Source organism: Anabas testudineus, chromosome 21 (genome assembly GCF_900324465.2).
Source record: "Anabas testudineus chromosome 21, fAnaTes1.2, whole genome shotgun sequence".
Lineage (NCBI taxonomy): Eukaryota > Metazoa > Chordata > Actinopteri > Anabantiformes > Anabantidae > Anabas > Anabas testudineus.
Window position 1 is genome coordinate 20,871,831 of NC_046629.1, and position 25,349 is coordinate 20,897,179.

At 36.5% G+C, this 25,349-nt stretch overlaps 1 protein-coding gene across 1 annotated transcript in view; it reads right to left on the reverse strand.

The window, feature by feature from the left end:
• The window catches only part of LOC113172849 (inactive dipeptidyl peptidase 10-like), an 83,075-nt gene that overhangs the window by 25,330 nt on the left and 32,396 nt on the right, over positions 1 to 25,349 (reverse strand). Inside the window, exons 2-5 of the mRNA XM_026375878.1 lie at positions 18,529 to 18,640; positions 16,852 to 16,947; positions 9,040 to 9,134; positions 8,789 to 8,863 (exon numbers count right to left, since the gene is read on the reverse strand). Of these exons, the coding sequence (XP_026231663.1) occupies positions 8,789 to 8,863; positions 9,040 to 9,134; positions 16,852 to 16,947; positions 18,529 to 18,640 (378 nt within the window). The remainder of the gene's footprint in view (positions 1 to 8,788; positions 8,864 to 9,039; positions 9,135 to 16,851; positions 16,948 to 18,528; positions 18,641 to 25,349) is intronic.

A 25,349-nucleotide genomic window follows, 5' to 3' on the forward strand; every position in this document is an offset into this window, starting at 1 on the left:
TGCTGTGCAGACATTACACTAGGAGTCTAAGAATACTTTTAAAACACAAATCAGTAAGTTGGAGAAGCCTGTATAGGTTTACTTGGTAGGTATGGTGTGCTTAATGTGACAGATCTTGATTGGTCTGTAAGCAGCTCTGGGACATATAAGTCATACAGCATTACGATGTATTTAATAATGATTATAACTAGATGCTCTTTGACAGCTCTCATAATCAGCAAATTATGTGTTGTATGTGTACCACCACCATGTCGTAAAATATCACTTTATACCCTGCACAAAAGGCTGATGACCATAACTAACAGAGTAAGATGTATGGGAGCCTTGCAGAAGTGTAGTACAGCAGAGTGTGTGCATGATTATGATAAATTCATAAGACAACAGGAGATAGTGGTGCGGGGGCAAGCCATTACTCTCCATAGATTAAGACTGTCACTTTTATGATGAACACATCTGCTCCGTCCATCTCAGGAGGAAACCGCGTCTTTAACTCTGTGCTGTCTCAATCCTATCAAGCACACAGAGCCCATTATCAAGCTGACACTGAGATGTGTTCGTGACCATCATATGATAGAATTGAAGAGTGGGCAAGACACATAGCGGGATTTGCAACGAGAAATTTCACTGCTATTGGACATGGGGACAGTAATGGGCTTCTGGTGTGATAAATGATCACTGTTCCATTTTCTGTTAGAATGTCTCGTGCTGTTTCTTAAGCTTAACAAAGTCTCAGCTGGTAGTCTCTTTTTAGAACAGAAACTAGAAGAACTGCTTGAAGAGTACAGGTACGCTCTGCAGCCAACCCAGAGCCATATTTGAACTTTTAATTGCTCCTTTTATTTTCAATTTATTGTGTGATACATGTTTCTGCAAATGTGTCATCAGCATGGAGGTGAGGTGAGGATATGAGGTTTGACCAGACAATATAAGTGAACATTATTCAAATTAGTCCTTTAAGAAGTACAAGTAGTTAAGAGACTTTAAACTGATCATTAATACAGCAGGAAGAATGAATAGAATCTGTACTTTTGTGTGTCTTACTATTATAAATATTACCACCTGTTTGTCGAAAGTAATTATTAAGGTTTGAATTCTCAATAATTGTTTTCTATTTCTGAATAAAACTAATGTAAATGTGACCAACATTTTACCAATCCATAAACTAGATAAAGGAAACCCATCTACACAAACAACACACTTATGTATTTGTGACCTGTGAAAAATTAAGCAGTCTTAAATGTTTATGTCTATAATGTTCAGTGTGCATATATATACGGTTGCAAAAGTATGTTTACCAGGACAAATTTAAAAGTTTTCTTTTTTGTTTATATCTTCAATATTCTAGTTTTATTTTTTTCATAAATAATCACAAATGAGACCAAAATAGTATGGTATTATTCTTCATTTGCCCAAACAAGACTTAATGTTGAACCCAGCAGTATATTAGCCTTGTTTTCTAATTCCCCGTGCCCATAAGCCTTAGCCATTGTTACTTAATTTAAAGTAAAAGCCAGTCATTTTAAGCCTGATGCTAGAATAATATGCTTACTCTCAAACTATGTTTTCTCCTTTTTTTCATCCTTGTACCTTTGTGTCAGTTTTTTTCATCCACTCCACTATTTCTATAATCTAGGTGAAATGAGAGCATGTTATTCTACTGATTCCCAGATAAAATCCTTCTTGAATGCAATTAAGTCAGGTAGGAAATCATTTTCATGGAATCCCAAACTACAAATGTGAGTTTGTTAAATTAGCAGTCAATTTGAATGTTGACTTTTTTGATGCTAAAAGGACCAGTGTAAGAAATTTCAACTGTTTCTGTGTAATCACAACTGATCACACTGTGATCTTTAAAAGTACCTCTTTCCCTTACAGCTGGTAGCAAATGCCCTCTGTATGCTGCAATGATAATGAGTTTTCCAGAATTGTGTGTACAGCCTGTTGCTATCTTTAAATTCACATCTTAGAGGCCACAGTCCCTTATCTTTGCAGTGTGGCTTAAGCACATATCTCAACTGCAGTGAGATTACCACAAAGGACAGAACAAGACATCAATATGCTTGATGTAGGATTTAATCATTTTATTTAATAAGTTGGTCTACAGCTGCAGTGCTGGAGTAGGCAAAGTGATCATGATAATTTACTAGTATTTTTTATATGCACACAGACACACAGATTTTTGAGTAGCCCTGGACCTTGAAAGACAAACAACTAGGATGATCTCCTGTAGTGCATTCTGTAGTCTGTGGCCTTGTATGGATTTCAATGAACGTCAGTGAAAATCTGTCTGTTTAATGTTATTCTAAAGCCATATGTAATGCAGTTGTATCATATCGTAAAGTGCATTAATACAGCTGCAAGTAATGCACTTTACATTGTGATACTAGGAAACAAGTGATGCACAAATCAGAAAAAGCCTGATGATGAATAAGTTATTAATGGTTTCTAAAAAAAACTAAAAACTCTATATTCAGTAGTAATTAGTGATGGGTTATTAGAGATACAACAGACAAGACACTATATTAATTGTGAATTTTTCTTATGTGGGATCAATAATAATGATTTCAAAAATGGAAAACAAATAATGATTAGAATGTCAATATATGCTGTATGAGGAACAATAGGCACTTTCTTCAGGAGCTGTTTCTGTGTTTCTGTTCTCTAAGCAGTAACCGCTCATACTACTTTTGTTGTTAATTATTTTTTTTATATTTATTATTTTTGTGATTGTGACAAATAATGTAAATTCAAACAATTCCCATGAATTTTTCAGGACCTTAAAATTTTATCCAATCGGTGCAACTATTTTGCAAATTGCCCCTGAACGCCTTGTATCAGAGCTGCCAATGACAGGCTACTAACGCTTCACTGTAAAATAGAATTTATTGTTTCAACTTAAAGATTTAGGTCAAAGGCTCAGGGAGTTTATGTCAACTCAACAAATGCATTTTTTTCTTATCTGATTACATGTTGCATGGTGTGTCAACTACTGACAACTACAACTCTGTCAGCTTCATTAGAATGATCTTTTGTGTGAATGTCAGTCTTTAATTTGTTTAACTTAATTTGAGTTTATTGATTGAAATATTGGTATTTCTTTTAAGCATCATAAATAGGAGTTCCTCTGATAAATTGGCAAGGGGGTGAAAACACCTCTTTCAACACAAAGAAAGGAATTTGATAAAAAATCTGAAGAATCAACATAACACAGTACACCAAGCTTGCTAATGCTATCAGTAGCAGCGGGAGACAGCAGCAACCAACACTCCATCAAACGCTGGAGAAGCGAGAGAAACAGTTCAGAGACAACCCATGGGTCACCCCATCATTGACAGTGCCTTACCAAGGTACACGAAAAGCAGTTGCATTTGCCAATAGCTTGAGATTCTAAAAAAATGTCTGCTCGACAGCTCAACAAGCCTGTGAAAAATCTGCAGCATGACATGCAGACCCACTGGAACAGCACGTACTACATACTACAGTCCCTGGTTGAGCAGAAACGGGCTTTGGGCACATTTGGGTCTGAATATGAGCTTCCCTACAACATTGCTGCTCACCAGTGAACACTATAAGAAAAGACTCTAGCTGTGGCTTCGTCTGAGGAGTTAACCCAAAGAGCGAGCTCTGCTGATGCAGTAGCATCAGCTGTGATTCCTGCTGATACTGTGCTGCAAAGACCTTAGACCAAAAAATGGAGGAGAACTCTAACATCAAAACAATGAAGGGAACTTTACCAGAAGCTGTTAAGAAGCACTTTTTTGAATTGGAAAAATCCCACTCCATTATATATATATATAAACGAGTCTATATATTTATATATTTTTATAATAAAAAAGAGTGGATCTGTAATATTAATAAATACTTAGTATTGGCAAGTGCTGAAATGAAAAAAGTGGTATTGAGACATCCATACTGTAAAGTGGCTCAAGGTGACTTTTATTGTGATTCAGTACTATATAAATAAACAGAATTGGTTTACATTTAAAAGGTTTAGGACCTTGCAGAATACAACTAAATTAACTTATTTATAAAACCCAGAATATCCACAATACTCTATGTAATCTGTGGGCACTTTCTATCCTTCATAGTAAGGTAAGTTTCTTTGATGACAAGATAAAATAAAGTGATGGTGAAATGTGCAGTTTGCATGTTAGTAGAGTAAATAAGAAGATGTTGGTCATTTAATTTAGACAGTTTGCAGTTTTCTTGTGAGAATGTAATAATTGTTTATCAGTTTTGTTGTTTTCAATTTCAGTTAAGCATATATGTTAATCAAGCTTCGCTGGTTTAGATGAAAGAAAAAAAAGAAGTATTGAGAATTTCTCAAAGTTGGGGTTGTTGTGACTCTGTTTGCCGAGCTTTAATTAGTTAAAGGTAGGGCCATTTTGTCTGTCAGTAAATGAAACATAAAATCTGACAAACAGTAAATTGTGAGATGGATGAATGGATAGATGTATTTGAGAACATTAATGGTATAAGAATACAATCTTGCTACTGTATACAGTAAAAAGAGTCAAGGATAAAAACACAATAACGCTAAAAGCTTATGTCCACTGTTTCCATTAGAACCCTAACATATGATTTAACTCCATCAGATGTCAGGAGTGGCAAGGTAGAATTACAGTCAGTGTAAACTATTGTAATTCATTTTTAAAGTCATGTGTTTCATAGCTGTAGTAGCAGCATGAATGTATTGAGTGAGTGTATTGCTCATCAGGATGCCATAAAAATGATTCTAATGAAAAACTCTCTGAAGAGGGTAATTAGGAGAAAGACATCTTTACTTCCCTTTTTCATAGACTAACCCATGCCAATGACACATACAGTTACGACATGTCAGTATGTCTATCAGCCTTCGTGCCAGCACAAGTGGCCTGTGTGCTTTTTGAAAATCTGTAAAATTGAAGACCTTGACCTTTACTTAATGAAATCCATGACCTGCTTGTGAGTTTGATCATTTGTGCAGTACTTAATTTATACCATTGAGCATCTACCCATACATATGCAGTAGGTTTTCCTAGTAATTGCCTCTGATTTATATAGTCATTCCATACAAATTTACAAATTTAAAAGATACGTGTACGAAGCCTGGGGTTTAAACAAGCAGTTTCAACAAAACACATTTATTCCAGTGTTTTACCCCTGTAGCAACAGCATAGCTTGCAGTTATGTAGTCCAAACTACACCACAGTAGACTTAATTTGTGTGTGCACCAACAGTATAAATCAATAGAGCATATGAAACATTTTTGCAATGTTATTTACATCCTACCTACCTACCTACTTGGCTTATTAAAAATCTCTTGGCAGGAAAACCAACAAAGATACTCAGGTTTCCTTTAATCCACAGTACATTACTATTTAGTAAGACAATGATTTTTGCTCCGTTTTTTTTCTCTTTTGGCTTCTCAATAATTTAGTCTGAGTCTCTTTATTGGACCAGACTCAACATCAATCACATTGCAACATCTGTCTGTGTGCTTAGTACCTGGAGTGCAGTTGAAAATGAAATAGTTTTTTACTTCACAAAAATGAATGACCAAAAATGAAAGGGTCACTGTTGTAATATTTATGTTGGATTGCATTAAACAGGTGGTGTTGTAAAATTTGCACATTTTTCTTTCGATGTTGTACATTTAGACCACTCCAAGGACTTAGACATTCAGAGAGTTTTCTTTAATAGCGAGTGTTAGCGAGTGTTGTCACTTACACACACGTATTTGCATTAATGAAAGTAATAATAATCAATACTTGGTTTTATTTTTCAAGTGATTTCACTCACTCATCGTTTTATCAACTAAGCACAATATTGCGTCCTTGTGAATACTCATACGTTAAAGCGCACACTTCCAGAAATCAGCACACTAATTCCTTGGCTTTGCTTTTGACCCTGTGATGGCAGGCTTTATTAAACACATCAAGTGGAGCAGTGTGTGTTTGCGAAGCTGCGTGTTGATGTAATAAAAGCAAGGCAAATAAAACACAGCTTTAAATACCTTTTCAATGACACTGTGCTTGTAGTTGCTTTTAATATTTTTTATACTTGTTATATTTGTTTAAGGCTCTACACTTTGCCTAAATGGCTGCAGCAGTTGCTGCCATGCAAGCAAATTAGTTTGTTGTGTGAAGACAGTTGGCAGCAGATGATCAGCCACATTGGACATACTATACTGTAAGCTTTGTTACATAAAAAAAACAGGTCAAAAAATCTTTCAGTTGCAATGTGACTAATTTAGTTTTAGAGCCCATTAGTACTTTGACTCTACTGCTTAAGTAATAAAAAATGTACTTTTAGTAGAAAATACTGGACAGCTCAGTGTAGTTCTGACACAGTTATCACATGCATGTTAGCTAAATAGGATATCCTATTTAGCTAACATGCATTTAGGGGCAGGTAGGTTACAGTGGTATGCTCTTAATTAGTTTACATTCTACCTAAAAGACAGGTCTTGTCATATTAGATGTGGTGAGTAAAAGTTTATAGTTCAAAGCTGCTTTGAGGGGTTCATCAGGACTCTCTCCTGGGCCCAAATTCAATTTTGAATTAAATCTAACCTCTCATTTTTAAAACACACACAATTTTGAGGTCTTTCAACACAAAAACATTAAAAAGCTACTCTACTCTACTCAAAAGGTAGATCCAAACCATTGGGGATAATCAAACCTGGGTTAAGAACTTCCTATGGAAGACGTTCATGTGGTCTGATGAGTCCAGATTTACCCTGTTCCAGAGTATCAGCGTAAAAAGAGTGGCAGTTGAAGTGATGCACCCATCAAGCCTAGTGGCTACCATACCAGCCTGTGGGGGCAGTGCTATGATCTGGAGTTGCTGCAATTGGTCAGGTCTAGGTTCAGCAACGTTATGTGTCTAAAGAATGAGGTCAGCTAACTACCTGAATATATTGAATGACCAGGTTATTCCATCAATGGATTTTCTCTTCCCTGATGGCACGGACATATTCCAAGAGGACAATGTCAGGATTCATAAGGGTTAAAGTGTGTAAGAGTGGTTCAGGGAGCATGACACATCATTTTCACACATGGATTGCTCCAGCACAGAGTCCAGACCTGAAACCCATTGAGAATCTATACAATATCTTGGCAAAAAATGAATGCAACTCAAGACGAGAATAAATGTCGAGATATTGCAGAACCGTATCGAAATGATGCCTCAGCATCAGTCTGTAAATATGCAGTATGATATATTTAAGACTGGAGGTAAAACAAAAACAAGTGGGACACATACTGAATAAAATTGAGATATTTTTTATCAGTGATACGAAGGAGTGATGTATCAAAAACACTGTCTGTGCCCTGGAGGCTAACCTAAGGCTACACCCATGATAGAACTTCTTAAAATAAGTGCACTTACTGAATGAGTGCAAACAGCTACACAGTTACTGTACAAGAGTAAAAACACTTGTGCGAAATCCACTTTTTGGTCATTTTGGTACATTAATATAAGTCTAGAGAGCATGTAAACACAGACAAGTATCTTGGAAATTCTTCTTCCTTTTTTCACATTTTTATCTGTTTAGTTAGACGCTCGCCCAGATCGGACCATTCGGAGTCCTTCACATTGCCTACGTAGACTGAGGTTGATGTCATGCAGTTCTGCTTCAGGCTCTGTCCAAAAAACGACCAAGAAAACATTGTTTTCTTCCAACATTGTTTTTCTTCGCTTCAGCAAACTGACTTTACACTATCAGAGACACAGATTGGCCCCGACGTTACTCCTATGACAGCACAGCAATTATGTTACCAATAAGAGTGAAGTTATAAGTTGTTCTTTGGTTGTGTAAAGCTGCTTTGTGACAATGTCAATTGTAAAAAGCGCTCTACAAATAAAATTGAATTGAATTGAATTGAATTGAAGTTACCCCAAAAAGGACAGAATCGCTGTCTCAGTTTCTCTCAAGCTTTTGTTTTTTCTTGCACCTCAAGTTAAACACGGGGAAGCTGAATTGACAGTGGGACAGAGTTTGTAAACTGACTGTGACGATAGCATCAATTGTTGTGATCTACAGATAATATCAGCTTTACTGTAGCACTGTTACTACTGACAGAATACTGCAGTACTTTCATTACTGAGAATACTGCAGTACTGTGTTTTTATCATTGCTGTAGCAGAATAAAATTGCTATACCAAATGTCAAGGGTTGTGTTACAGAAAGCAAGCTGAATTATGTTGAAAATAATCATCTGCAAATATTACTAGTTGAAAAAACATAACCTACTACGAGCCAACCCAATGCCACGTTCCGCTGCTTATACTACTGTTATTAAAAATCAAAATACAGACAAAACAGCATAGAAAGTATGTGAATAAAATTTCCCTGCTAGAGTTAGCTACATGCTACACAGTTAGTTACACAAGTGTGTGGGGACAACATTTCATTCGCATACTAAGCAACACACCACGAAAACAGCTTGCTCTATCAGAGGGGTTAAAGCACACATTTTCAGTCAGGCCAGTGGAGGTGATCTACATGGTTTTTCAGCATGAAAATCTACAAAGCTGTATAACTTGACTCCTTTAAATTAAATGTAGGTTAAACAAATGTTAAAATTTTTTTATGTTTGATTATTACTGCTTGTCTCATTATTTCAACGTGTACAAGCCCACAGTGTTGGTTTAGTACTGCATGTGTCCTGGAACCGTTCAAAAGGACTTCAAAGTCTCCATTTTACTTCAAGAACTTCCAGTATTAGCAGGCTCCAAAACCAAACAGCAGAGAAGAATGTGAGAAGATGCAACTGGAATATGAATATGAATATGAGGGTCTCACCTGTTTAACATCATATCCTAGAAGAACAAAGTTCAGATCTGGAGAAACTGCAAACTTTGAGGCTTTAAAAGTTGCCTGCAGGAAAAAACAAGAAATAGATTATTTCTTTCATAATAATCTCCAAAATAAAGAGTGAATCACAGACAGACTTGATGCAGCTTCAAATGCTATCTAACTAATTTCTAAGATTTAAGTAAAACTTTTAGAATGTGGGAATCTTTTAAACATTTAAACATTTTTTGAATACTTACAAATGTTGTGTTTTTCAGCAGGAGATCTGTTTCATTGCTGCATACGTTGATTTTGAAAACATCTCCATCCGAGGTCTGGTAGATGATTTCCTCCCCTAGGACAGAAATGTGCATGCTCAAAATGCTGTATTTGTATGAAAAATATTTAAAGGCCTTATCCTTACAATTTCCAAAACAACAACATATAATTATGGATTTGTTTGATTTATCTTGCCAAAGTCACAGTCATCTGTCGACTTCAAGTTGTGCAAAGTGAAGCTTAAATAAGCGAATGCGTAATATATCAGGAATGCCAAATAAATCAAGATTAAGGTGTGTATAAAGTCTGACATCCAATACTTCAGAATGATGCAGTAACAGCAACAATGTTTATTGTCAGTGTTTGATGGGATTTGGGCCACCACTGTTTCCTCCACAAGAAGACAGTCTGATATCAGACAAAATCCTTGTGAGGGGAATCCAACATTTAGTTGGCACAAAACAACAACATTTATTTAGTAAGATCTGTCTGAGAAACATCTTCTTAATAAAATTACACTTTTAACAGTGGAAATAGTGAGAGGAGTGGCTGGATATGTTTAGTGTAATCCCAAACCAACACTACAGTTCAGAGAGGCCTGAATTCCATTATTGCATTTGACAGGTGTAAATCATCTCCAGGACCGCTTCACCAGTAAATATGAATGAATAAGCTCTGAGCTATCAATCTCTGGAAAGAGAGCTGCAAACTACTGTAGTAAACAGTCAAAATACTTCAACTATAATGACAGGTAACTAAATATGAAACATATATTGCTTGTGTTCAGTGGGCAGTAAAATTTCTGCAGTGAGCTCCTTTCCAAACCCTTGTAAAACAACACTAGTTTTGGTTTATTTGTTTATTTGTTTCTATACATATATCTATAGTTTGCACATGTTTGAAAACCGTTAGTATATAAAACATTTTAGACATGGGAAAATGGGGCCCCTGTCCTGAGTGGACTAAAGGGAAGTCTAAAATAAGCTACGAGTGCCTTAACGGTCTAATGTTTCTTAATGGTAAGAGTTTATGGAAACCCTGTTTTGCTACTGTTGTCACTGTTGCCCAACTGATAAATTACACATTTTAAGCCTTTACACTTAATCTAGTGATTTGAGGAACATAGGAAAGTTTGACATTATCAAAGTATCAGACAAACATGGCAGCATTTTTGGCGTTAGGTGAACCTTTCTTTAAGGAGCCTTTCGTCATTTACACTAAACTCTAAACCATCTTTCTAAACAGTCACAGAATTTCAGTGATTTCTGCTAGAATAAGAAGTCTTGCAGCTTCTTACTGATTGTTATTTGATTGTAACTAAAGCAGCTCAGAGGCTGGGCAAAGCATGGCAGAGTGTAGCAGAAGAGCACAGTGGAGCAGGGAGAGGGGGGGCCTGGCAGACCAGAGTGAATTAATTTAGAATTTCATGCTACTGCCAGCTTTAAGCAGCATGACACATGATTGGCTGAGCTGCTACAAAGTAACTGACCACCTCCTTTGGCTGGCTTCAGTCAGTGTAGCATAAGGTCTGAACACACTGCTTACCCACCAGTCAAGCAGCTCCATTGCAACTGCGCTTCCTTTATAACCAAAGCTCAACCATTAGTGGAAGCACCTGTGATTTAGTGTGAGCCACTATGCCTCGCTTTACCTTTATTTTTGGTGTAATCTTGGTTGTTCTCGTCAGGTACTAAGACTGTCATTGTTATATATCTGTTAATGTTTGTTGAAACCTTGACACTGACACTAGGAATAGGGGTGCTCCTTCCTCTGTTTGGTTTTTAGGTGCTACTCCTGCGCAAAAAGATAAGTTAGAGCAGAAATGTTGCTTTATTTTTTTCTGTGATTAGAATTAGGTTACACCCACTTAGATTGATAGAACCCGTTTTGCTTATTTTCTTTTCATTGATTCAAGGCCTTTATACTTTTTCTTTTTTCTCTTTGTCTATCCCATTTGTTCTGTTCATATTTTCTTATTTTTCATTATTTATGTCTCTGTGCCCAACTGCTAGTAATAAATTGTACAGGGAAACTATTTACATCTGGTTGTTAATGTTGCATCCTATGGCCGTAGAAACAGGAATGTAACATGACTGTAATCATTAACATGTTATGATGCACACAATGCATAACAAAACTAGATTTAGTTTAAATATGAGGGAAATGCTATTTGCCTTTCCCATGTAATGTTATCCAGGAAAAACTACCCTGGTGGCATATGAAAAAAATATCAATCAAACCTTCACACTCCTTCACCTCAACATATTTCTCATTTTACATGGAGGTTTCACCAGTTTCACTATGGTGGCAATAAAAACTAACCCCTGTGCTAGGATTGTACCTTTTTATTCAGGATGCTTTGCTGGCAAATTGTCTCAATAATCTAGCTGAATGGATAGTGCAAAATAGGCTAATGGCTCAAGCTGCTCATGTGTACACAGAAAGATTCTTGGTAGGGGGGGAAATAGATTCAACATTAAACTGGTTCACACTCATTTAAAAGGATGTCTTTGAGAAAACTAATGTTGATGATGATGAGTTCTAATGAGAATATACTTCAACTTTTAACAATGGAAAGGATGACAGGACTGTCACAATATGTCTCCAGTTTAATCCCAAAATAACACTACAGTTCCAAAGGACTGAGAGGCCTGAATTCCATGAATGCATTTTCAAAATCATGTAAAAGTCCCCATCTCTCATAAATATGAATTAATAAGCTGTTACACATCAATCTCAGGCGAGAGGCCTGAAAACAAGTAAACACTCAAAACGCTTCAAATATAATGACAGTAACTAAATATGAAAGATATATTGGTTGCATTCAGCGAGCTATAAAAACCTTCAGAGGGCTCCTGTCTAAACCAGGAGTAAACAAACCACAATCTTTTTGACATATTTTACATGCTGTATATGTTTGAAATATTTGATGTGGGTCTATAAATCATTCCAGAGCAATGCAGATGGAAATGGGGCCAATCTGCTGCTGAGTTGATAGCAGTTCCGTCAGAAAATGCTCTTAGGATCAAGGGGATATGTAATCTCAGCTGCGATTAAAAGTGTTTGAGGTGATGATGTGCAACTGTTTCAAATTGGTAAGAATAAATGCAAACCCTATTGTGCCATGTCGACACTGTTAGCCAACTGATACATTATCTATCCTAAGCCCTTGCACTTGATATTATAGTGTGAAGACACTGTAGTATTGGTTAAAGCTTCAGACATGTTGCATTGTTGACTCACATTGTTGATTCAGGATGCATAGTGAGATGAATTTGGTGAGTAAGGCAAGGAATAAGTTTGTGGTTTGTACCAATGTGGCACTCATTTTACATGTCATAAGGAACATTGCTAAGGCCATGAAATAGATCTATAAACGCTTGAGGGCCATAACCCCCCTGTGATATCATTAGGTTTATTTCTGTTTGGGTTTGGTGAGAACAAATCCTCAAATGAAAACCTATGTAATAAACTAGGACCATAAAGTTTGAAAGACATGGTAATTTGCCAGCCAGGGAGAGGCTAACAAAAAGCTGCCACTGAGCTGCATTCTAGGAAATGTTAGATGAAGTGTTTGAATGTTTGTCAGGCTCCACAAAGTCCGAATATCTGTTGTCTTCCTTTCCCAGTATCTTCTTACTATTATTTTTGTGATATTATTCAGATTCTGGGCGAGATCCTGGATGGAGAGCCTACATAGAGAAATGGAGGTAAATTAAATGGTCTGCTAACTCGTTTCAGATAAAGTTGTAGTTACTGTAGGTCTCCCACGGTAGTGACACAATCAGTCGCTGTTGTCAATTGTTAATATAAAATATAAAATGTGTTTAAACAAATCTTTATGATGACAAATGATATTGACTTGATCTTGAGACTAAAGACTAGAATCTTTAAACAGTGCAGTCTCAACAGTTTTCTCTGACCCAGTCCAGGGGAGATTTGGATTATCTGGTTTCAAGCTGTCATGACAATCAAATCACTTTCATAATCAGCTCTACAGTTGTTAAGAAAGTGTCTGCCTTAATAATCTATAGTCTATAACCCAGCCTGGATCGTAGCTTATGCATCCTAAGCCTCCAGACACCCTGAGGATAATAAATGGAATGCCATCCTGATTGATCTGTAATGCCAAAATTGTTTCGAAAAAGAGAAGCAGTGAGTGGAGAGAGGCCAAAAGCACTATTTTTATATGATCCAACATCATAGGCTATAGTCTATGAAGTCAGCCATTGAACAGTATTAGAAGCAGTGAAGAGATATTTGCTTCTACACATTTTCCTTCTAATCAAAAATTTCCATCACTTTGATTTCTGCTTGATTTGTAAGTTTTGCAGCTTCTTAATTACTGTAATTTATTAACGACTAGTACCTGACAGGCTGTGCAGTGTGGTGGAGAGTAACATAAAGTTAACCTGTGTGCTTGTGGTTGCTTAAATTGCATGTTGTAGCTTTAAATATGTGTTATATTTTTAAAAAAATGACAAGTAATAATTATTATCATTATAAATTATGACAATTCAAGTCTATCACAACTTCTATCACCTTGCATACTAAATATATTTAGTGCGATCAAAAATAAATACTCCCACACAAAGTACAAGGTTCCTAAAATCAAGGCAACTTTTGAACAAGGTATTACAGTTTTCTTATGTGCCTTATATTTAGCTTCTTCTCTGCCGCTCTTAGTGATAAGGGTATATTTGTAAGTGTAATTTATTTGCAGCATTATAGGCGAGGCTGACCAAATTGGAAATGGATCTGCACTATGGAAAACAAGCCAGCTAGTCAGGTCCCAGTGGCCTGTGTGGAGCCACCTAGCCTAGCTGCCGTTAGCTGTCCTCTAGCAGTTCCTGAGCAGTTGGGAAGTGAGGCTGGCAGGGTGATGGTTACATAACCCTAGACACTCACCCAAGGTTCACCACAGTCAGGTCCTTACAATAATATTATCAAATACAGTTCCATATTTTCCCAGCAGAACACTTCATTCTTAGAGAGCAGGTCTACTTGTGGTTCCTAGAGTTTCCAAATGTAAAATGGGAGGCAGAGACTTTAGATATTAAGCTCCTCTACTGTGGAACCAGTTCCCAAAGTGCCTTGAGAAGACTTCTGCTTTGATTTGTCGCTATATAAATAAAATTGAATTGAATTGAAAGTTTTCACTGAGGTTTCAGATTTCCCAACAAATTGGGGTGTATTTTTTGTTTACAACTAACCTGTTAGGTAGAGCTATTATAAAAAGCAATTAAATAAATAAAATAAGTTTGTTGAAGATTGCTGAAGGACATTTGTAAGACAGCATCTGAGAATCTGATATTTAAGATGTGGAAAAGTGAGTGACTAAGAGTTTCCAACCACATACTTCCTGTTATGGAGAAGGATCGCTCAGACAGCTTGACAGCACAGGTACATAACAGGAGTATCTCAACTGTTCCCCCAGAAGGCCTAAAAGTAGTAGACTGTTTCATTACAAAAAGTGATATTTGATGTTATTCATGTTGTCTGTGGGAGAAAAGTCTCTTGGGTCTTTCCACCCAAGGAAACATTTAGATGGTGACAAACAGCTCTCCCAGCATCCCATAATGGCTTTATCCTAGCTGCCAACTGTGACCCCACATGGGAACACTTGTGATATGACTTTGCACTCATAGTGATAAAATGGAGCTTTGGGTCATAACCGCATGAATAGATGTTGGTATGAATTTATATTGAATTGCTCTTTATCAATTGAAATGGGCCAAATGCAACATTAGTGATCTTGAAATTATTGCATCTTGTCATGAATTTCATAATTAGTTTCATATTTCTTGGGATGTTTCTATGATTGGATGTAAAAGTTGTTCTCTGGTAATGGGCTGAACAAACAGAATATTACATTATAACAGTAAGTGATAAAGCCAAGTAAGCCCGATCACCAGTTGTTTTTGACCTGACACAGCTGACTGTTATAGTCTAAAGAAATTCAGTAGTCTTAAAAATCTGCATCAATACACATTACCATGCTTTGCCACTTAGATGGCCGTGACTCCTTCCCTTAACAGGATCACCTGGAGTGTCCAACATTTGCCTAATGGCTCTATTCGAGTCACTTGACTTGTATTTATTTATATAATGCTGATGTGAGTCACAACAAGTCAACTTACAATTACTATTTAATCAGCAGATGAACCTTCTAAAAATCTTGAGGATTACCTTTTACAAAACAACTACTATTTAAATTAGAACTATAATTGCCAAACAAAAACAGCTTTCCTTGGAGGCAGGTCAGTTTATACTTTCTTTTGAAAGAAAGGCTATTCTCTATGAGATACAGTCAAAAAATTAAAGATTTCTTTAAAAGAGCAACAATTAGAATGCATTCTGCATTATTTTAGTGGCAAGAAGGGGAATAATCAGTCTAATCTATAGTTAAAGGCATGTTGTACTCTTCGAGTGATTGCTGCGCACACAAATTGCAATTAGATATTTTCCCCAAAATGCACAGTGCAACGCTGCCTGAGGCTAAATCTAATGCAAGACGCTAGCAGGCTCAGAGTTACAGATGCAGCACTTAAAAGAGGCAGACTCTTATGTGTGAATGGGTCACCTACCTGTCTGCAGGTGGCACACTGCTTCTACTTACAGTAGCCTGTGCATAAACACGTTGTGGCTAATCTCACAACGCATAGATTTAAGCTACTGTACACTGTGGTTATTACAGTGTGTGGATATACTGTCATATTGTTATTTACTTTATTTTCGTACCAGATTAAATAAAGTAGACCTATTTAAAATGTAAAACTAGAAATTGTGAGCAACTGTTAGTTTAACATTTAGTGCATCCCTAACATGTTTACAGTTTACGTAGCAGTGGTGTACAATGGTACAAAATGGGCATGACTATAGTTCAGACGAATGTGAGAAAAAATAATATTGGCACTTGACAATAAAGAAAGCTTTTCTGTCTGTCTAAAGCAGACAGTGTTCTCTTTAGAGAAGCAATAACTAACTGATCAGGCATCAAATCAGGTTGGCCTCAGTTAGGTTTTAAGATAGTGAATAGTGGCAGGTTTATGTACACACTCAGCCACCGGCTGAATTTATAGTCTTATATTGTGCTGAAGGTTTGAAATTCCTTTAGATCCTTCAGAAATTGTTTCACAAGTTTTGTCTTATGAAGTATGTTTAAAAAAAGCAATACCTTACTTTTATGTGCCAGCATTCCTTTTTTTTTTTGTATATTATTCTCTGCTCTTACATTTCCAGTCATTAACTTGTAGATTTTTGGGTTAAACTTTATCTTGCATAACTATAAAAATGTCTGCATATCCAACATATACAGTATGCTATGTTATTGAGTCGTGAGTTATTCTTGAGGAACCCTTGGAGTAAGATCAAACTTATCCAAAATTTTTACTTTTATTTGATATGGCCAGATCATTCTAACCATCCACCCGACAATTATCATGTGAAAATAGAAAAAAAAAAAATTGTTGTGACTGAATGTAATCTGAGATGTCAGATGTAAACTACATATTGAATGCATCACAGATAATTTTTCATTTAATTTTAGAATTTATTAGAGCAGAATTTTCCAAACATGGTCATCAAGGCCCACTGCTGTTCTTGTTTTGCAACTGTCTCTGCCCTACCCACTGTTGATTACCTGAATAAGGCGTATTCAGTCAATCAGAAGCTAGACGATACCAATTCACTTTGTCTTCCCCCACTTCATCCTCATCTTACAGGACAATATTTGGGAACCCCTGATTTAGAGTGTTTGAGGCTACTTGAACTCATGTTTCTGACATACTTACCACTGATCCATTTTGCATCAATGTCATGTATTTGGAAGTCTCTTTGAAAGAGGTCGTCCAGTGTCAAATGTGAACCAGAGGATTTACCACCATCATCTACAGGAAAAATAAAAGCTACATTAAAATAGTATAATAGAACAGCCAGCTATCAAAGATCAGCCATCAGAGAAAAAATAGTTCCATAAAACGTGATATTAAACCTTAACGTTCCACAATAATATTAATAACACACATTTTCTGACATTTATGATAAAAATATGTTCCTATGTACAAAGCTGAATTTGTTATAAGTTAAAATTCTGCCAGAAGTCTGCCATTAATTTTCCAGATGTTGTTTGACAGTCCCTTCTTTTTTTACCCTCTCAAATGCAACATCAGTTGGTTCACCTTAGACATAGTCTATGATTACATGTGTATTATCAGTGCTAAGCTGAAATAATACAAATGCTAATTAAGGCAGAACAAACTTTAAAGTTTGCAGGACACTTATTAGAAAAGCATACTGATGTATTATAAAATGGCATGAAAAAGTAAAAAGTGTCTAAAAAAAAAAGTGCAACAAAGTGTCACTTTGGTTTCCTGTTTTTCTGCATAAATTGGTCAGGAAATGTGATGTGATCCATACCAAAGTGACCAACAAGCACAAAATTTCTATATCTTTATTGATTTGACAAGTGAGGTACAAAGCAAGCAAATATTTAAGCCAAGAAGAAGAAATTTAAAATAAAGAGGTAAAGAGCTGTTTCAATTTCATGCGGTATAAGGGCAATATTTAATTTATTTATTATTATTATTATTATTTTTTTTTTTTTAGAATTTCAGTGCAGAGAAAGATTTGGAAGAGAATTTTTAGCAAGTCTTTGAAAATTGAGAGGGAGGCAGCTGAGCGTACAGAGGTGGGTAAATCGTTCCACCATTGTGGAACCACAGAGCTGAAAAGTTTTGCCTGGGATCTTTTGAGGTGAGTTGAGGGGACTAAAAGATGTTCACTTGCAGAGTGAGTTCAGGTAAGCTGGTGCTGTTGAGTTGACCACGGTAAGGGCTTTGAACCTAATGCAGGCAGCTACAGGAAGCCAGTCTGGTGGGTGTTGTTTGTTCACCGTACCCCTTTTGTACAACACAAATCTTTTATCAGCTCAGAAATATTGTGTTTGTGTTGTTATTTGTAACTCTGAAGAAGATCAGATCACATTTCATGATTAATTTACACAGATAACAAGGAAATTGCAAACGGTGCCATTACTTGTCATTGCAGACATAACTGGTGATAGACATAATTACAAGTTGGGACAATTTTTCCATTTATTTTCACATTCTACTTCACACACAACTCCAAAAACAATTTACTATGGATAACCAAGATATAAATATTGTATTATGTTTCATGTTCTTTCATATTGCTGCTATCTCAGGCATCAGCAACAGTGTGCATTTAATCACTTATGGTAAATAAAACAACAATCCACAAAAAATCCCACAGTACACACTGCGATCTGTAAAACAAGTATTGCAAACTAGCAGCTCAGCCAAAGTGGTCTCTGCGTCAGTATTTTTACTATTTAAGCCCCTATATTGTACGTGAATCTGTTCTATTATAGAGAATTAAACTGATCACCAAATTGGGTTACTAAATATAATAAATGTTTTAATTTGGAGCAGAGCTGTAGGGAACCTCACCTTTTGATAGCAGAATAATGGAGAGTCCAATGAGTGAGAGCACCACCAAAATAACCAGCAGAGAGATACCGATACCCTTCCAGTTCCTGTCTGGTCCAATAGGGCCTATGTCCTATAAAACACAAGAAACAAATCCTGTGAATAATGGTGAACTTAGTAAATTATCACAAAATAGCAATGCACAAACACACAAAAAAAGGGGAAATAATACATGTACTTTAAATGCCTAATGGGTGCAAAGTGTATTTCCTCAGTGTAGCAAGCTGAAGCATCACTGAGGGAGACTGAATAGGCCATTTATTGTATGCTGCAGAGACTCTATGAAGTCATGAGCTTGTCTGACTGAGCCAGTGCAGGAATATGAGAGCACAAGAGGGGGGTGGCAGATGTTGCCCTTTGTGCTGCACAACATGCAAAACACCAGAAAAAAAAACAATAGTTCTGGAATAAAATTTACTGGACTGATGACACAAAAATTAACTTGTATCAAACGTTTTACCCAAAGTAACTAATCATAACCCTAACTAACCCTGATATATTAAAGATGTAGTGGTTCTGGTATGGGTTAGATACTGTGGTGTTGTATTCTGCTGGTTTGCATAGTATTTTACTCTGGCACCTGCCTTTTTTTTCAACCCTTTTGGCATATGATACATGGAGGGTGTCCCAGTGAGTCCGAAGTTAATCTACTTGCAGCCGTATTTGAGGCTCAGAGCAGTTGTTCCGGCTGATTCCAGCTGTGGTAATATTGGATGCTTTGTGCTGACATTCCCACTAGACATAAGATGCATGCCACAGATTTTCTGCACAAATAACACACTAATTTATCAGACCCATATTCTGGAAATGTTTTTCTGTGTTTCACCAATATCCAGTTCCGTTATCACCAATATTCCACAGAAAAATCTAACGATGCACTGCAGGGTGTATGTGATAGCCATCCCTTTGGGCAATAACTTTATTTTGCAACAAGACAATGATCCCAAGCATTCTTTTCTGGTTGTGTAAGAATTATCTGGAGAAGAAAGTAACTGCTGGAATACGCGTTGTAATGGCTTGGCCCGCTGGATAAGGTTAAACTGCATAAAGAGTTCAGGAACACTGCTAAGCTAGCACAGCAGACCTTTAGGAAGTGCTGAAAAAGACCTGGTAGCAGGTCACCCCTGAATTTGTGCATGAACTGATCAGTAGAATTCCATAGATTTGTCAGTTATTGCTGCAAAGGGTGTTTTGACTATTATTATTTTATCAAAGTAAAGTTTAACATGCGACTTTGATTTAACTTTACTAATACTTACTATAATTAATTGTTGATTTTGATCACACTCTATAAATAACCTTGACAGAAATAGACACATAGGTTTAGACTGTTCAGCATAGAGGCAGCATTGGATTCATGTATTATTTGTTCCAAAAATCTGTGTCAGGCCTCTTGTGTCCAATAGGGATGTAAAAGCTCAAATCGTCCAATATTGTTGCGACTCTGCTGGAATAACTGCTCTGGGATTCAAATACTGTCATGAGTAGATTGAAATTGGAGTCACCTGGACACCCTGTGGGTCTCATAATGACTCAAAGGGGTACTTTCAGTGGTTTCAGAAGCATTACACCCCTAACACCCCCTAAAACTGGTGTGTTTAAAGAGTTTGAGACCATACAGGGCTCTTTCTGTAATGATAAACCAAACAAATTTAAAGCCTAGACTTGAATGATGTTTTGAAGGACATTCTCTACAAGAATTATTTGAAGGATCTGCAGAAATATAACGAGGAAAACTTCAATATTTTTGTCAAACCATAATGAGACTGTTACCATGCATACTGTAATTGCAGTAGGTAGTTAGATATTTTTTAACCATCATTTTGGACATACACTAAATGAATAAGACATACATTGGTTTTGTTGGACATGATGTTCAATTATGAGAAATGTATTATGTGATACTGTAACCAGGAGGTAGGCTTTGGCAGATAGTATGCAAGTGCAGGACAAACAGGCACAGAGACTGTAGGACAGTAATTAATGAAAAAACACTGAGTCCAGGTGAGGAAAACCGGGCAGGGAAAACATGGGAACAAAGTCCAAACAGGCAAGAGTCAAAACCAGGCAAGCGATCCAAAAACAAGACAAACTGTCCAAATGGTAAAGAGACAGAAGACAAATCCAAATAATCTGGGCTCAGGATCAGAAACAGGCAAGTGGTCCAGAACAGGAAGAACTTGAACAACAGGTAACAGGAGGCTCTAAAGCACAACAAATGATCTGGAAGAGAATAAAGGAACATGGACTGCTTTGAATCCCAAGAGTAATAAAATGAGAATGGGACCCAGGTGAGCATATGGGTGGAGCAGATTCAGGTGGCACTAGTAGTGGAAAAAAATAGATAGATAGATAGATAGATAGATAGATAGATAGACAGATAGATAGATAGACAGATACTTACTTTACTACTATTTTAACCTCAGATGACTCACAGGTGCCTTGGTGGCCGCCTTCACTAATCCTCTTCTGACACAGTCACTCAATTTTTTAGTTTTTTTTTTAAGGATTGTGGAATATAGGGACTAAATACACTAAATATAAATCTACAAATGTTGTACAACTTCTTTCAAGCTTTCTTTCAACATCCATTCAAGCTGAAAGGATTGATTACTTAAGAAATACATTTCAAAAAGCCAAAGCTCTCAGCAGTGTAGGAATATTTGTTGATATTAGACTTTAAAACTGCCACTTTAAAACTAATAGACCTCAGTGCTATATGAGTAGAAATAATTGCTAAAGTATAGTCATATATTTAGCTTTCTTCCAACCTCATCAAAACTAAATATTTATGTTGGTAACAATACTTTTTGACACAAACTGAACATGCATAAAGTATGACTTCTACACCAAATATGAGCATTTTATGCTGCATGTTATATTAGATGTTCATTAACAAATCACCCAAAGGTAGATATAAAGAAGATAAGAAAAACTTTACTGATGGCATGCATTGTACTTACTGTAACCATGTTATACAGTCAGGGTAATGTGTTTTCCATAGATAGCTTTTACAAATCTGTGCAGTTTAAAGGTCAAGATGACGGAACAATATTTAACATGTTGTTTGAGCTGTTAAATATTGTCTCCAAGACCAGAAACATAACATTTGCATTAACCAGTTTATAAAGACACAGATTAACTTTGCAGTAACATCTGACCCCCCTAAACTTGAAGTTATATACTGTATTAAGTGGCTTCAGAATCTTTACATTTTGCTCACTTTTTGTTGCAGATTCATTTGTACATTGCTTTCAAGTCAGTGACCTCTATGACAAAGTTAGAACATTTGCCGCTCAGACTGAGAGTGTTGAATGACAACATTACTGTTTTATCCGTGGTGAGTGAAATCCAAAACAGAACAATGTGTGGAAAGATATACTCTTTTACATGTTGTTTCTCATATTATCTGTTATTTCAAAAAGCCTGTTTTTAGAAACAAGCCCACAGGGTTAGGGAGTTGTAGCGGTTCTGAGTGAGCTAAACTTGATGAAAGAGATGTAAAAGGGACAGAACAATCCTCTGAAGACCAGGCCCATATTTGGACGCGTCTCCTTACCTTCCTGACATCAATTATGCAGCCTTATTTCATTTGCAGTGACATGCAGTTTTATAAATAAATCTATCTCGCTCACAGAGCCCCAAGCTACTGAAAGCCCGCCTGTGTATTTATGGATCTATTTGCTTTCCAAGTCTTTTTAATTGGGAGTATGATTCAAAGATAAATATCCTGGAGCACTGCCAACTGTACACAACCACCCTGGTTCTACTCTACAACTTTAGCCTTACACTTAGTCCCTGTGGCTTCTAGTTATTATAATTCTGGATAAATCACAAGAGAAATTACATTTTCAACAGTGAAGACAGTGTAGATTCGGAATCATTTTGCTTTTTTCTGTTTCGTTTAGCCTCATTAACTAGAGCAACCCTCATTACACATCAGGGAGTCCTCCTTGCCATTTAGAATTCTGCATCCGACAATTTTTCACGTCCAATGACACATTGAGCTGTGTCATGACGTTATGTTCCTGATAGTTTACATTTCCATATGAGGGCATTCAGTCAATCTTGTCAACCCTGCTGTGAAAATGTGATACGAAGAGCTGCCTGAACTGCTATATATCCAATCTAAAAATAATTAAATTTGTCATTAAATAAATGAGCAATTAAATACAGAGCACATTATATCAGGTTTCACTCCAACTACCAAACAAACATGAATTTACTTAGAATTTAGATTTTTAACAGATCAGTTCCTAGGAAACTTGTAGCCAAATGCATAGAACAAGTGAAACAAAAATAAAAAAATAATTACTTCCTTTAGGCCATAATCACAAAGTTTCTGTGTACAAAGTACAAAGTATGGTGTTGAAGTACAACTTTGGGGTACTTCAGAGGAGTAATCATCTCATTACTCATCGGTGTCCTCGTGTTGGGAAAACACTGGTAAATAGAACACCAGTTAAAAGATTTACATTCTATTTGTGCACTGGTAATATAAACCTTGACATGCCTGAATTACTTGTTATTATTGTGTATGTTGTATGTTGTATATTATTTCTAGGCATGAAAAAAACAATGCAGTTGAAATTGTTTTTATAAATGAGTTACAAAACAAATTTAATGGGTTTGACTTTTTAGGAAACAAAAAGAAATAATAAAACAAAATTATATACTGTGTGAAAGCTGTGAAATGAATAATGCTAATCTGAAGACAATGACTCATTAAAGCACATTGAGTTTGGAAATTTATCTGTTCAATATATTTATTTTCTGCTGTCCTCTCTCTATATTGATAAAATTAGTTAAGGACTATAGGTTCTGAAGTGTAGCCTACTTGGGAGTACTTTGGGTTCATTAAGTGAATCCTCTTGTGCCAAACTTACATGATTAATGGAATTATATTGTAATTGGCTATATTTAATGCTGAGCAAAGCTTTTTACTCCTAACACATTGTTTCCCAGCAGTCATCAATTTCTAAATTAAAACCATTCTCCCATTTTCTCCTTGAGTTAACATCTTCATAGTCAATTAAACTGGTCAGATTGGTATAAATATGAGTGATCAGCCCCTGTATCTATTAAATCATTCAGTGGTAATGAAAATAGATAAATGCTCTTCATTTCTCACATCAGTACAATGTTTGATTTGAAGAAATGTAAACTGGAACTGTGGAAGGTCTTATTTTGAGGTTCTCACTTTCTTTACACAACTCCCTAACTACTCAAAGCCCAGAACTAAGTAATACATCATTTGTACACCAAGCTGGCCATCAGCCAATGCTGAATCGCAGTTGAACGTCTGTCAACCTAGTTTTTTCTGTGTGTCTTGCACCACTGAAACAGGGTGAACCCACCGTTGACGGCTTCTCAGCCAATCCAGCATCTCGAACCAGTTTACTTCTTCTTTGCCCCTGGACAAACTTTATTGTGCCCTGAAATAGTTTCCGCTGTTGTCTACCGCACACCATACAATAACAACAGCTTGCATCCCTGTATTTTTCAAAGCTTGAAATCGTATTTTTAAGTAGTACTATCATTCAGAAGTAACAGAAGATCCTTTAGCAGTCAACCTAAAGTGATTGTATTACATCTGGAGCAATGTTTTAGTTATTTCTAGGTCAGTAGTTAGAATTAATAAGAGTCCAAGCTGCTTTGGATTCCCACACAGATTATGTCACTGACATTTAAAGCACAGAGTAGATAAACACTATCAATTTATCAATTCTATCGTTACTCTAAAGCAAAAAGGTGAGAAGACTTTAAGGTAAAATCTCGATCACGTTGACAGGACAAACATAATCTTATCTTCTTCACAGCTGTGAAGGCAGTTTGCCCTTGCCTTTGTGTGTGTGTGTGTGTGTGTGTGTGTGTGTGTGTGTGTGTGTGTGTGATTTTTTTCTTTTCCTCTACCCCACTTTAAGATGTCAGATCTTGGTATTTCTGTTTGTCAGCACCATACTAAAGTGCCTCTTGGTTACAAAGCAATACTAAAAATCCAACAGATACCACACACAATGATTGTGTAGATCACCTGCTAACCTGTCAAGAAAGGCAAAGTATTTCCTCTGTGACTTCCAACAAACTGAAGCTTGCATGCTATTTCTGACACTTTGTGACAACACTGTGTGATTCTACTTCCATGGGAAACTCCACTATCTGTAGCATTATGCCTGGTGCTGTTTTGAAGATACACAGTTGCCAAAATTGAACTGCTCAGAAAAAAAGGCCATAGGGGACAAAGTGTGCTGTGCTGTAGAGCAGCTAATCTGTCATAATCTCTGTCTGAAATGAAGCCTTCAACCCCACTGCGTGCTCCGACTTCTTTAAGGGCGAGGCCAGCAGACAGTTCTTATGGTCAAGAGCTGGAGCCTTGGAAACTATCTCTCTTTCCAGCAGGATTTGATCTCCCTGTAGTTGTGTTTTTTTTATAGTATTGTCAGCATAACTGTAAACTACAGTAACATAAGAGGTGAACTTGGAGGAGAGGTTTTAGTATATCAGCAAACTAATAAAGTTTCCTAGAATAAGCTTTGCAGAAGGTCTGTTTGTGTCTCAGGGCAGATACCGGAAAGGGGAGAGTAGGTATATGTATAAAGATAGCATGGTGAAGATGATAGTAAGGTGTTAACTTGACAATGCTCATTCATGCATTTGCAGTCTGTGTTTATTTGTTAGCTTAAATAAGTTGAAACCAACCAAGCTCGGTGCAGATGATAAGAGCACACGATTGAGCTGGCACTCAGCCATGCAACAACTGATGTGACAAATGAAAGTTAGTT